The 12203-nt window shown below is 56.2% G+C and overlaps 1 protein-coding gene across 4 annotated transcripts in view; it reads left to right on the forward strand.

Moving 5' to 3' along the window:
- The window catches only part of PHF21B (PHD finger protein 21B), an 88141-nt gene extending 76186 nt beyond the window's left edge, over positions 1-11955 (forward strand). For all 4 annotated transcript variants that reach the window (XM_027595810.1, XM_027595812.1, XM_027595811.2 and 1 more), the window contains 8 exons: positions 2678-2729; positions 3930-4006; positions 4471-4525; positions 5246-5268; positions 7356-7514; positions 8960-9035; positions 9374-9477; positions 10719-11955. In XM_027595810.1, coding sequence (XP_027451611.1) covers positions 2678-2729; positions 3930-4006; positions 4471-4525; positions 5246-5268; positions 7356-7514; positions 8960-9035; positions 9374-9477; positions 10719-10937 — 765 coding nt within the window. In that variant the 3' untranslated portion in view covers positions 10938-11955. The remainder of the gene's footprint in view (positions 1-2677; positions 2730-3929; positions 4007-4470; positions 4526-5245; positions 5269-7355; positions 7515-8959; positions 9036-9373; positions 9478-10718) is intronic.
- The last annotated feature ends 248 nt before the right edge of the window (positions 11956-12203 follow it).

Raw genomic sequence — 12203 nt, forward strand, 5'->3', positions numbered from 1 at the left:
AATATGATTTGAGAAAAGTTTACTGAAACCAAAGGAGACTATGTGCGTGTTAATGGACTGTGTCCCCGGTACTGGGCACCAGGGAAAATGAACGTGTGCACCAGAGGAGAAGGGTCAATACTGACACATAACCCAGCACAGAAGCATCCAGAAGGCATCCAGGCAAAAGTGATCACGTCACTCTGCAGGGAAAACAGCCGGCTTCTGGCTTTTCCATGCAGGATTCGAGTCCAGAATACAGTAGAGCAATATCTACACCATCCTGAGGAAAGAAGGGAGGAGCCGACGATTTTATGTCCAGCCCAGCTGGCCTTCAAACTGAGAGGTTGCACGTAGGAGGGTTTAAATCTGCCCAAGAACTCTGGAAATGCGGCTCCGTGGGCCTGGCTCCCCGCCGCCGAGTCGGCTGAGAACATAGATACTAAGTTCTCCAACAACATCCAAAGGCTTCACCTCTAACCCTGCAGGGAGAGTCCCTGAGAAGGTGGGAGGCAGCGTGAGCTCTCGGCCAGTCTCCTCTGTAGTAGCCGAGGTTTTCAGTGACTCAATGAAGATCACAGAAAGCTGACAGATTGAGGAGGAGAACTATTTTTAACAGCGCAGGAGTAAAAAAAAAAAAATGCAAAGAAACAGTGGGCAGTCACTATTTGAAATGGTGTAGAAAACCCAAGAGAATCAATTAAAAAATAAAAACAAAACTACTGCAGACAGAATCTGGCACGGCAGGGTTAATATTAATGCAAGCCATTGATAATCGTCACAGAAACGCAGAGCATCCTGCTAGAAGGCTTACAGATAACCCCTACTTACAGTAGCAACAAACAGATTAAATATCTAGGAATAGGGGCAACTGGGTGGCTCAGTCGGTTGAGTGTCCAGACTCATGATTTCATCAGGTCATGATCTCGGGGTCAAGAGATCGAGCCCTGTGTCGGCTCCGTGCTCGGCAGGGAGTCTGCTTGAGATTCTCTCTCCCTCTGCCTCTCTCTCTAGAGGTATCTCTCTCTACCTTTCTTTAAAAAAGAAAAGAAAAACCTAGGGGCACCTGGGTGGCTCAGCTGGTTGCACATCTGCCTTCAGCTCAGGTCATGATCCCAGGATCCTGGGATCGAGCCCCACATCGGGCTCCCTGCTCGGCAGTAGGTTTGCTTCCTCTGCCTCTGCCCCTCCCCCCCTGCTCACTCTTTCTCAAATGAATAAATAAAAAATCTTTAAAAAATCTAGGATAGGGGTGCCTGGGTGGCTCAGTCGTTAAGCGTCTGCCTTCAGCTCGGGTCATGATCCGAGGGTCCTGGGATCGAGCCCCGCATCGGGCTCCCTGCTCCGCGGGAAGCCTGCTTCTCCCTCTCCCACTCGCCCTGCTTGTGTTCCCTCTCTCGCTGTGTCTCTGTCAAATAAATAAATAAAATCCTAAAAAAAAAAAAACTAAAAGAAAAAGAAAAATCTAGGATAAGCACACTAACAGTCGATACCCACTGGAGGGTAATTTTGAAACCCCTAAAGGCAGAAGAACAGAGAGACGCACCGTGGTTCTGGAAAGGAAACCTTTACATCCCAGGAAATAGACCTCAGTCTCCTTCTCGGTTTCTACGTTTCAAGTGAAAACATAAGCAAGAAGAGCCAAGGAAACGCTGGAGGAACGGGATAGGAGGCACAGGAAGAGACCACAGAGACCCCTGATCATTCAGTGTATGATTAAAGGGGCTCCTTAAACCAGTGAAAAGTGGAACGATGGAATTTTCAATAGGTGGGATTGGAACAAACAAGTAGTAGCCATACGAAATAAAAGGAATCCATTCTGCACACCATCTACACCAGGGTAAATTCCAAATGGATCCAAAATTTGAATGTGAACAGTGAGGGGCTCAGTTGGTGGTGCATGGGACTCCAGGTCTCAGGGTCGTGAGTCTGAGCCCCACGTTGGGCGTGGATCCTACTTAAAAATAAGAAGAAGAATAAAATAAATGTAAAGAGTGAAATTATAGGTACTACAATCGAACACAAGCAACTTGCTTTGTAACTTGAGTCTATAGCTAAGATCCAAAAACCCAAACAATGAAAAAGAGAATACTGGTGATTTCTACCACACACAAGTTTTCTTCGTTTAAATGGCCAAAAAAAGCATCATTCCCACCTCCTGAAGTGCGAGTGGTGCACAGCCACTTCCTCCCAACTAGGACAGTGTGGACGGCGGAAAGAGAGGGGTTTTGCTGTGGAGAAGGCTGAGCCCGGCAGCGCCCCCGCCAGGTGATCGAGGGCAGCGCCCGAGTGATAAGTCACGCTGATAGCATGTACCCCGGATATGGGAAGGGCACCTCACCTCTGTAGTCTCCCGCCCCAAGCCCATAACCCAGTCTGATCATGAGAAAACCATCAGACCAGTCCCAACCGAGGGGCATCCCGCCTGACCAGCCCAAGCTCCAAATAAATGGTCAAGGTCACCAACAACAAGGGAAGCCTGAGAATCTGGCACAGCCCAGAGGAGCTAAGGAGACACAGCAACTTAATGCAGCGTGGGATCCTGGATGGGGTCCTGGGACAGAGAACGGACGGTAGGTAAAAACGAAGGAAACCCGAAACTGATAAGCCAGCCCCATCGCGGAGGTGCTCAGCCAATGTTTATTGAATCAACAAACGTGGAAGGCTGTGTTAACGCTTCTCTGTTTCCTTCCCTCAGAAAATCGCCTTCATGGTAGCTCTAGGCCTGGTCACAACGGAACACTTGGAAGGTAAGGACCTGCATGGTGGCAGGCTGGGGTGGTGGCCATGGGGTGCTGGCTGGTGGGAGGGCAGCACACATGAGTGAACCGCCTTCTGGGAGCTCTGTCCCAAGTGCCAAGGGTTGTCAGCACAAAGACCAAGAAAGCCTCCCTGCTCTCCCTGGCTCCATGGCTGTGTGCACAGAGCTCACTTTCTGATTTTGGCAAAGGAACCGCGTGGGTCCCCTGCTCCCACGTTGCACGCAGCCCAGGGGAATGGATGCTGGAGCCAGAATGCCCAGTCCTGCCACTTGCTAACCACCCAGGCTTGGGCCCTCCCGGTCATGTCTGAAGGTCTGTGTTCGAGTCCCGGTCGTGCTGCTTCAAGCTGGGTGATCTTGGGCAAGCTTCCCCCACTCTGAACCTCAGTTCTCCTCTTCTGTAACACACTGCACCTTGAAACTTTGCAGCGTTGTCATGAGGACTGGGATGAAAAAGCTTTCCTGATACCGTCATGACTGTTAGGATTTTTATAAATAGCGCTCCTTGTAAAAATTCTCTCCCCACCCCTGATACCCTAAATATTTATTTATTTGGACCCTGTCTTCCACAGAGGGTCTGGGGTGCCTTACGGGAAACACATGAATGATACTGCAAAGATTTAAAAGGGAAATTTGGGAGTCCAAAAGACACGTTAGGAAAAAATGTCAAAACAGCTGTAATTCAGAGAAACAGGTCCCAGGTTCCACCTGGCAGGCAAAACAGAAGGAAGGAAAGGCGGGGCCATTCGTGTGGGGTGCTCACTGTCACTACGTGAAGCACACCACACTGGGGGCCCTTGCAGAAGGATTCGTGTTGGAGGCTTCAGGTGGGCAGAGCCTACCTGAGCGGCAGGTGGACGGGTTCCTGCGGGAGCCCTGAGCCTCACTGTGCAGCTGGGCCGGGCCAGTGCCTGGCCGACAGACATCCCACGAGAGACGTCCCCGGGGTGGATGATGGCACATGGGGAACCCCGTGCTGAGAGCGGGTACCTGCCACCCTCCAGCCCGAAGCCAGCCCATCCGTCTGCCTCGGAGGGAGCGATTCGGGGGGCCACTCTGGGGCGGGGATGCTGGGCAGACGGAAGCCGTAGGGCAGGAGGGGTCGGGGACGCCCGGAGCTTGCGGAGGAAGGGTTCGGGGTTCCCAGGCCAGGGAGGATCCAGTAACGGCTGTGTCTGTGCCTCTCCAGAAATCCAGAGCAAACGCCAAGAGCGGAAGAGAAGAAGCACAGCTAATCCTGCGTACAGTGGCCTCCTGGAGACGGAGGTGAGGCCCCGCCCTCGCGCACCTGCCCTGGGCTGCCTCCCTCCCCTGCCCCTCTGGGCATTGGCGTTCAGGGCAGGACAACAAATGGGGTCCTCCTTCCCCTCCTGAGTTCAGAGTCAGTTGAGAAACAGACGCTGGAGATCAGAATGTCATTGGCCGCCCCTGCCCTCTGCTTATACCCCCACCCCCAGCCCCTGCCGGGAGAACGCGCCCGAAGGGTCCATCTTTATACCCCTCACTTCCTCCTTGATTTCCTGAGCTCGCTCAGGGGTGGAGGCCGTGCCTCCCACGGGGCAGAGCCTTTGCTGACGCACAGGCTGCTCCCCTGCCCCGCGGGTCCGTCCCCGTTGCGACCTCCGGAGCCCTGGGTGGGGAGCCTGTCCCGGGTGCGTGCTGGGCAGGAGCAGTGTCACCGAGGAGGGCTCCACGTGAGCTGCTTTTGTTTTGTTTTTGGTCCCCTGCAGAGGAAACGGCTGGCGTCCAACTATCTCAACACCCCCCTGTTCCTCACAGCGAGAGGTAGGTGCCCGCAGGCCGTGGCTGCCCTGGGGCCTGAGGCTGTCGGCGTGGGTGGCCCTCCGCTCTTGGCGTGTGTGGGGCTGGCCCGGCCCGGCCGCAGCGGGACAGAGTTGCTTTCTGGTGGATGGTGCACTCCGGCTCCCGGGCCCTCCACACCATGGCCTCCTTTGCCCCGATACCCTCTCTGGGGAGGAGGTGGGCCGGCGGAGCCTGCTGCCGTCTGACAGGTGTCAGAACCAGGGCTCCGAGCCGGGACGATGAAGAGAGGCCTGGACGTGACGGCACGTGGTAAATGCTCGTGTGTTCCCTCTGGACGGTATCATCCGCGGACTGCTCTGAGCCAGCAACTAAAAGGAAAACCATGTTTTGTGATCATTAAATGTGTGGTTTGGCATCACTTACTGGAAGGAGAGTGGGTTATGGACAAACAAAAAAACAAAAAACCGCAGTTGAAAATAAGTCACTCTGAGAGGTCCCTGAAATGATCTCTCCCCCACTGGGCAGCCCACTGCCCACCCCATGGTGGGTCCTGGCCACGACCAGGGCAGAGACCCTTACTTCCGCCGTGCGCCGGGTGAGAACACCATGTCCCAGGCCCGTGATGCTCCCGTCCTGCCCCGGGGTGGGAACCCCTGCCCCACCGGGCCTCGTGGCCTCCGGTCCTGATTGGTGTTCCTCAACTCCCACTAACATGTTCTCCGCCCTTCCTCCCTGTGCCAGCCAATGAGGACCCCTGCTGGAAGGTAGGTGTCCCCTCGCCGGCACACCTGGGCGGGGCGGGTGCAGGCGTGGGCGCTCCAGGCAGGGGAGAGCCGAGCGAGCGGAGGGCCTTTGGGCTCCGTGCGCGATACCAAGAGCTTGGCAACCCCAGCCAGGCCGTTGTGCAGCCAGCCTGGCAGAGTCGGGCGTCCCCACAGGGTCAGCCCACAGGCTGCTCAAACACAAGCTCTCTCCACCCACGGCTGAGGACGAAGGGACCCCGGGAGCCAAGAAGGCCCAGGTGGAGGCAGCTGATGCCGGCCAGGCTCTACCTGGCTCTGCTCGGCCCTGCTGTGTGACCCCAGGGGGAGCTGCCTCTCTCAGGGCCCCGTTGCCCGCCTCGTGAGGGTCTAGACCTAGTAAATCCCCAGGGTCTCACCCCTCAGGACTCCCCTTTCTGTGATCTTGTGAGACCCCGATTCCCCGAGCACGCAGTGTGTCCCTGCTTCCCAGGACACAAGCTGGTCGTGACCTCATGGTTTTTTTTAGGATTTTATTTACTTATTTGAGAGAGAGAGAGCACAAGCAGGGGGAGTGGTAGAGGGAGAGGGAGAAGCAGACTCAGCACTGAACGGGGAGCCCGATGCGGGGCTCGATCCCAGGACCCTGAGATCGTGACCTGAGCTGAAGTCAGTTGTTCAACCGACTGAGCCACCCAGGCGCCCCGTGACCTCCTTTTTTAAATAAGTTTTGGATCTAATTCTAGAATTTGTAGCCCCTACATGCCTGTAACAGTTGGGCCACTAAGCAGCAGCAGGTGACAGGTCTAAACTCTGGTGATACCGGGCTTTTTGCCACCAGAATGGTGTAGTGTCACAGACTGGTGCTGGTGGCTTGTCCACAGACACCTGTGCCCAACCAGTGTGGACGCAGGACGTGCCTGGAGCCTGAGCTCCGCTTCCACAGACCCCAGTCCTGGAGGAGCCGTGGCTTCGAGGCAGGAGACCCCGCTGCTGGTCCTGCGTCCACCTGCAGCTTACTGAGCCATCCTGGGCGCGTGGCTCGCCTTCCCTGAGCTCCTGCACTGAAATGAGAAGTGACAGCGAGTCTCTGAGGCCTCATCTCTGTCTGCTGCCCCCCTCCCCCGTCAGGGGTGGCCTGGGGTCCAGAGTCTTCGTGGCGTGGGCCGTTCCAGATGAAAGCCCTCTGGTGAAGTCAGAAGGCCCTGCTGCCATGTGGGTAGAGAACAGACGTCCCGTGCGTGGAGAAGATTTTCTAGGGGGTGGTGGAAAACCGTTCAGACTTTGCAGGTCACGGGAGGTGTGGGGTTATGAAAGGCTCCTCTCTCTGTCAGTGCTGTCCACAGTGCAGCAGGCTGGCTGGGGAGGTAGTGAGCTCCCTGTCCCCACAGCTGTGTAAGCAGAGGTTGAACCACCAAATGCGGGCGACTCTGGAAGGGACATTTGAAGTTCCTTTATCCCAGGGAAAGAGGAAGTCACCCCTTACCAGGCTCCTACATGGATTGTGTTTTGTGCGCCGTGTCCTGTTGCGTCTTCCCAGCATCCTGTGGCGCAGGTGTCACTAGCCCACGTTACAGATGTGGAAACAGAAGAGCACAGTAACCCACCCAGGATGTTGGGAGATGCCAGGTTGGACCGAGGTGTTGTCAAGAGCACTGGGGAGAACCGTGGCCGCGTACCTCCCAAGGCCATGCGCGCATGAAGAACGCGCGGGAGGGAGGCTTTGTGATCACTTGCCTGCCCCCTCCCAGGATATTGCTCTGTGGGACATTGGGGGCCCAGGGGGACTGTTTCCTGAGCCACAGCAGGACCGCCCGCCCCGCCACCCACTCCTGGTGTCCAGGTCTCAGCTGGGATGAATCAGGGTGCTGGGGCCACACCTCGCCTGACTGACTCGGTGGCCGTGTCCCTAGTAGAGGTGGCCCAGGTGGTGCCCTAGAGTCCATGTGACAGGCAGCTGCTCGTCCCCTGGTTCCAAGGCTTGTCCCTCTCTCTCTTGGAGCTGCTGAGAAACAGTGGGTCGCAAGCAGGTCAGGGCGGCAGCTGCCCGGGGGGCCCCCAGCTCCCTCCCAGCCCTGCTGACCTGCCTCCCGCCCTCACTTCTCTTCCAGAGTGAGATCACCCACGCTGAGCACTGTGCTGCCTGCAAGCGAGGGGCCAACCTGCAGCCTTGCGGCACCTGCCCGGGGGCCTACCACCTCAGCTGCCTGGACCCGCCCCTCAAGACGGCGCCCAAGGGCGTATGGCGGTGCCCCAAGTGCCAGCAGAAGGTATGGGAGGCTGTGCTGCCGACTCTCTCCCTGCACCGAAAGACCCTCCCCCGGCATAGCGTCTGAGGCTGGATGGTCTGCTGGGCTGGGCCCGTGCACTGTAGGGGCTCAGCAGCACCCCCGGCCTCTGCCCACTAGAGGCCAGGAGCACCCCCATAGTGGCCTGAGATCTCAGACACTGCCCACGGAGACCCACTGGTGACGACTGAGCAGAGGTGTCCCTGTGCAGCTACCTGACCCAGTGACTCCCCCTCTGAACTCCAGACTCCCCCTGGGGAGACCAGGACTACTAGCAATGCAAACCGCAAAAACAGTGCTAGCTAACACGTTCCTTCTCCTTGCCCCCACACAAATGAAAACCTCGCAGTTTCAAAAAAACAGTAACACTCCCTTCTGGTGATGATGCGGGGGAGGCAGACACTCCGCATTGCGGAATTTTATCAAGAGCCTTAAAAATGTATATATCTTTTAAATGCAGAATCTAGGTTTGGGGAATGTAGTCTCAAGAAAGAATCCAAATACCAATAAAGTTCTGTGCACGAAGAAGCCCCTCGCCCCATATTTATAAAGAGATACAGCTGCCTCGCAGCAGTAGGAGACAGTGAAATGAATTCCAGCATGTGCACGCAAGGCGATGTTATGTGGTCATTGAAAATGATCTTTACAAAGAGTTTGTGATTCTTTCGGGGCTTGTTCTCTATGTGGAATTAAGTTTTTGAAAAAGAAAACACCAGGCTTTATAGTGGCTGTATGGTTTAGTCATTAGCCCCCTGAGAAAAGCTGCAGGTAGAATAAAAACCGTGGGAGGACATACTTCCAAATGTTAGAATCACGTGGGAAGTAGCAGTGCTTTTTTGCGAAGGATGTTTTTCTATATAATGCATGTGTGTTACTTGTAAAATCATAGGGGAATCATTTCTATTTCAGAAAACACTGATTCTCGGGGGTTCGCATCATCCCGGGGACCTAGGGAGAGGGTGGGTACAGGGGACCCTATGTCATGGTCTCCTGTGGGGGCCACCAGCCCCTGCGCTGTGACTGCCTGGGGCTCACAGCTCTCTGAGGGAAGACAGAGAGGGCACAGGATGATCTGCCTGAGTTCAGCACGATGGTGGGGCCTCCCTGGCCAACCGAAGACAAGAGCACAGTGGAGCTGCTCTCACAGGACAAGGGAAGAAGGCAGGTGGTCATTCATGGATGCATTCAGTCAAGAACTGGGGCCTCCTCCACACCAGCACCAAGGGGGGCCTTGGCAAGAAACAGTTCCTGCCCTCAAAGAGCTCTGTGAGCCAGATCGTGAGACACGGGCAACCCCACCCCATCACGGTTGAGGAACCTACTGCTCAGAGAGCCTGTGTCCGCCCCGCCCCCCGCCCAGGGTTGCACGGCCAGGCCGTGGCAGGTTCTGGCCTGTCCGCTTGCTCATCAACCCGTCTGCCCTCTAGGCCTTAAAGAAAGACGATGGCGTGCCCTGGACCGGGATGCTGGCCATTGTGCACTCCTACGTCACCCACAAGACGGGTAAGGCGGCCTCGGGGAGTGAAGAAGGGCACCTCCTCCCTTCTCTCCAACCCCACCCCCATCCTCGGGACTCACTCTGGGCCCATCTGAAGCTGTTCCCAGCCAGAGCTCTGCAAAGAGGGACCCTGGGACTGGTCCTGTGTGCAAGGCAGTTACTGTGGGGGGATGGCATTTTCAGCCCCTGTGTATGCGGCCAGGGCCAATGGCTTCTGCAGGAGGATGTAGCCAGAATGGCCTAGAGGCGTAGACCTCGGGTTCTTTTTGCTTTTCCCGCTTGCGCACGGACCAGGCTTTTTGCTCACCTTGCTTGCTTGCTTACCTGGCCTTCTCTTTGCTAGTCAAGGAAGAAGAGAAGCAGAAGCTGCTACAGAGAGGCAGCGAGCTACAGAGTGAGCACCAGCAGCTGGAGGAGAGGGACCGGCGCCTGGCCTCGGCAGTGAAGGTGCGCTGGCAGTGGGGGGCAGGAGAATGGGGGACCTTAGAGCCCCAAGATGTAAATCCAAAGCTTCACTGTCCTGTTACTGAGGCTCCAGGAGAAGACAGACTCACCAACATCACTCAGTGAGCCAGGAGGTAGAGAATGCAGCTCTGTGATCTATTCAACAAATAGTTATCAAGCAATTGAGCCCCTAGCTCCGCCCCTACCTAGCTCTCCGTCTATGGCAAAGCCCTGTCTCTGAACCTCAGTTTCTTCTTGTGTAAAGTGAACATAATGATTTCTCTTCTGTAGTGTGGTGGTAAACAAGACAATGGTGATGATGGTGATGATGGCAGTGATGGTGGTGATGGTGGTGATGATGGTGATGGTAAGAATGGAGATGATGGTGATGGTGATGGTGTGGATGGTGATGATGGCAGTGATGGTGATGGTCATGATGGTGGTGACGATAACGGTGGTGATGATGGTGATGCTGGTGGTGATGGTGATGATGGTGATGGTGACGATGGTGGTGGTGGTGATGGTGGTGGTGATGATGATGGCGGTGATGGTCATGATGGTAGTGATGACAGTGGTGGTGGTGGTGATGGTCATGATGATGGTGGTGGTGATGATGGTAAGGGCAATGCCAGGCCCTGGTGAAACTCTTTAAACATAGTATCTCATTCAATCCTCAGAATAACCCAAGAGGAGGATCTGTGATTATTCCTGTCTCAGAGTTTGGGTGCAGCATCAGGGAGTATAAGTGTTTAGTTCCCTGAGCAGCAAGTAGCTTACACTCCAGCTTGGGCCCCGTCCCGACTGCTGCCTGCCCTGCCATGATACGTATAAAGCCAACCGAAGACAAGAGCACGGCAGGCAGCAGACAGAGCAGAGAGCTGGCTGGCCATCTGCAGATCTTCTGCAGCTGCAGTGGTTGAACCAGAACTGGCTCCCAGCTTCCTCAGCAGGAGGAGAAATGACCTGATCGTTGACGTAGCGTCACGGCCGGGAGGAGGAATGTTCCACGCTCCCGCCCAGGCATGCCATTTCTAGCCCTGAACTCTAAAACAAACTTCTCCTGTGTGTCTGGCTGTAATTCCATTTTTTGCAGCTGCCCGGTTTTTGGAAGGCCCTCGCGCTGGTTGCCTTCAGGCCTCTGCCCGAAAGAGGCGGGGGGAGCTGTGGGTGGGCTGAGAGGGTGGCAGCCCCAGGATGCCTGCGCGGTGGGATTCTGAGACCTCGCCCCTCTCTCCCTCCGCCAGAAATGCCTAGAGCTTAAGACGAGCCTACTGGCCCGGCAGAGGGGCACCCAGTCATCCTTGGACCGCCTGCGGGCCCTCCTGAGACTGATACGGGGCGAGCAGATGCTGCAGGTCACCATGACGACCACCAGCCCCGCCCCGCTGCTGGCCGGGCCCTGGACCAAGCCCCCAGCGGCAGCCATGCGCTCTGCCCTCCAGCACCCCCAGGGGCACAACTGACCCTGCGGGACCCGCTTCACACCCACGGAAGGTTCCTGGGACCCTGCTCAGCAGACCTGAGGGTTCTGTCCGCCTTAATTCATAAACACTATGAATTTCAGACGAAAATAAAACCTGACCGAGAGAGACAGAGGAAAGAAGGGGGAAGGAACTGGGTGGAAGTCCTTTCCCTCCACATTTAGACGGGGCACCGAGGAAGCCAGGGCGGTGCCCGATGGCCGGGTGCACAGTCAGCCCCTGGCTGTTGGGGGGCTGCCCAGGCCTCCAGCTTCCAGGCACAGCTGTCTCCTCGGCCTCGTGCTGCGCCCCAGGAGAGAGAAGGACAGAGGTTGGGAGGGGAGCCGAGAACCCGAAGACCTAGCCGAGTAGTAGCGGTAGTTGGGGCGAGCAGTGGGTAGCGAATCTAGGTAGGACTCCGTGCCCTTCCCGCTCAGGGGCCCCGGGGCTTGGGGCCGGGGCGCTCCAGCGCCTTCCAGAACGCGGGCCCCTGTCTGTCAGTGTTATTAGCATTAAGAGTCACAGCTGTTGAACTTGAAAGAAACTACGAGGCGGGTCCCCCCGGGGAGGGACTCTGCAGTCTCCACCTGCCAGGGCCTCCGCGTGCCCCCGCGTCTTCAGAGTGCCCATCTGTACGCCTCTTGCCCTTTGCCGACCTTCTGGACTCATTTTGCCACCGGTGTATTTTTCTCATGGGGTTTTTGGGCAAGATGGAGCTGCAAGCATATGCAGGGGAGGCCTTTGGCGGGTTTTCCATTCGGGGTTGAATCATTCAACTTACGACTGAAGCCTGTTCTTTTCTCCTTTCGAAGAGCCGATAAAGTATTCCATTCCTCTCTTCTTGCCAGTACAGACACTTATGCCAAAAAATAACTTTACATTTTTGTATGGCGTTTTTATTGTAAGATATTTAATGTGAAGGGGGGATGCTTGCTGACTTCTTTTCCTGCTTACAGTGGTCTCTGCTGCAAGGTACGAATGCGAAAACCCCTCCTGGGGGACTGCCGAACTGGAGAGATCCAGAGGGTTCTTTCAGAAGGGGGGGGGGGCGAGGGGAGGGAGGGAGAGGGGGCAGTGGCCTCGGGAGGGTTTGGCCTTCGGAGACGCAAGAGTCCCTCTTCTTGCTGTCTCCTTGCGCTCGTGAGAGCTGAGGGCGCGCTCGCGTCATAAAAGGGCTCCCGCGCCCCGGGGTGGGATGTCCACCCACCAGCTTCTCCAGTCCTGAGGGACGTAGCACAACAGGATAAGCATCCGGAAGCCAGCGGGCTC

This window comes from Zalophus californianus, chromosome 9 (genome assembly GCF_009762305.2).
Source record: "Zalophus californianus isolate mZalCal1 chromosome 9, mZalCal1.pri.v2, whole genome shotgun sequence".
NCBI classification, from domain to species: domain Eukaryota; kingdom Metazoa; phylum Chordata; class Mammalia; order Carnivora; family Otariidae; genus Zalophus; species Zalophus californianus.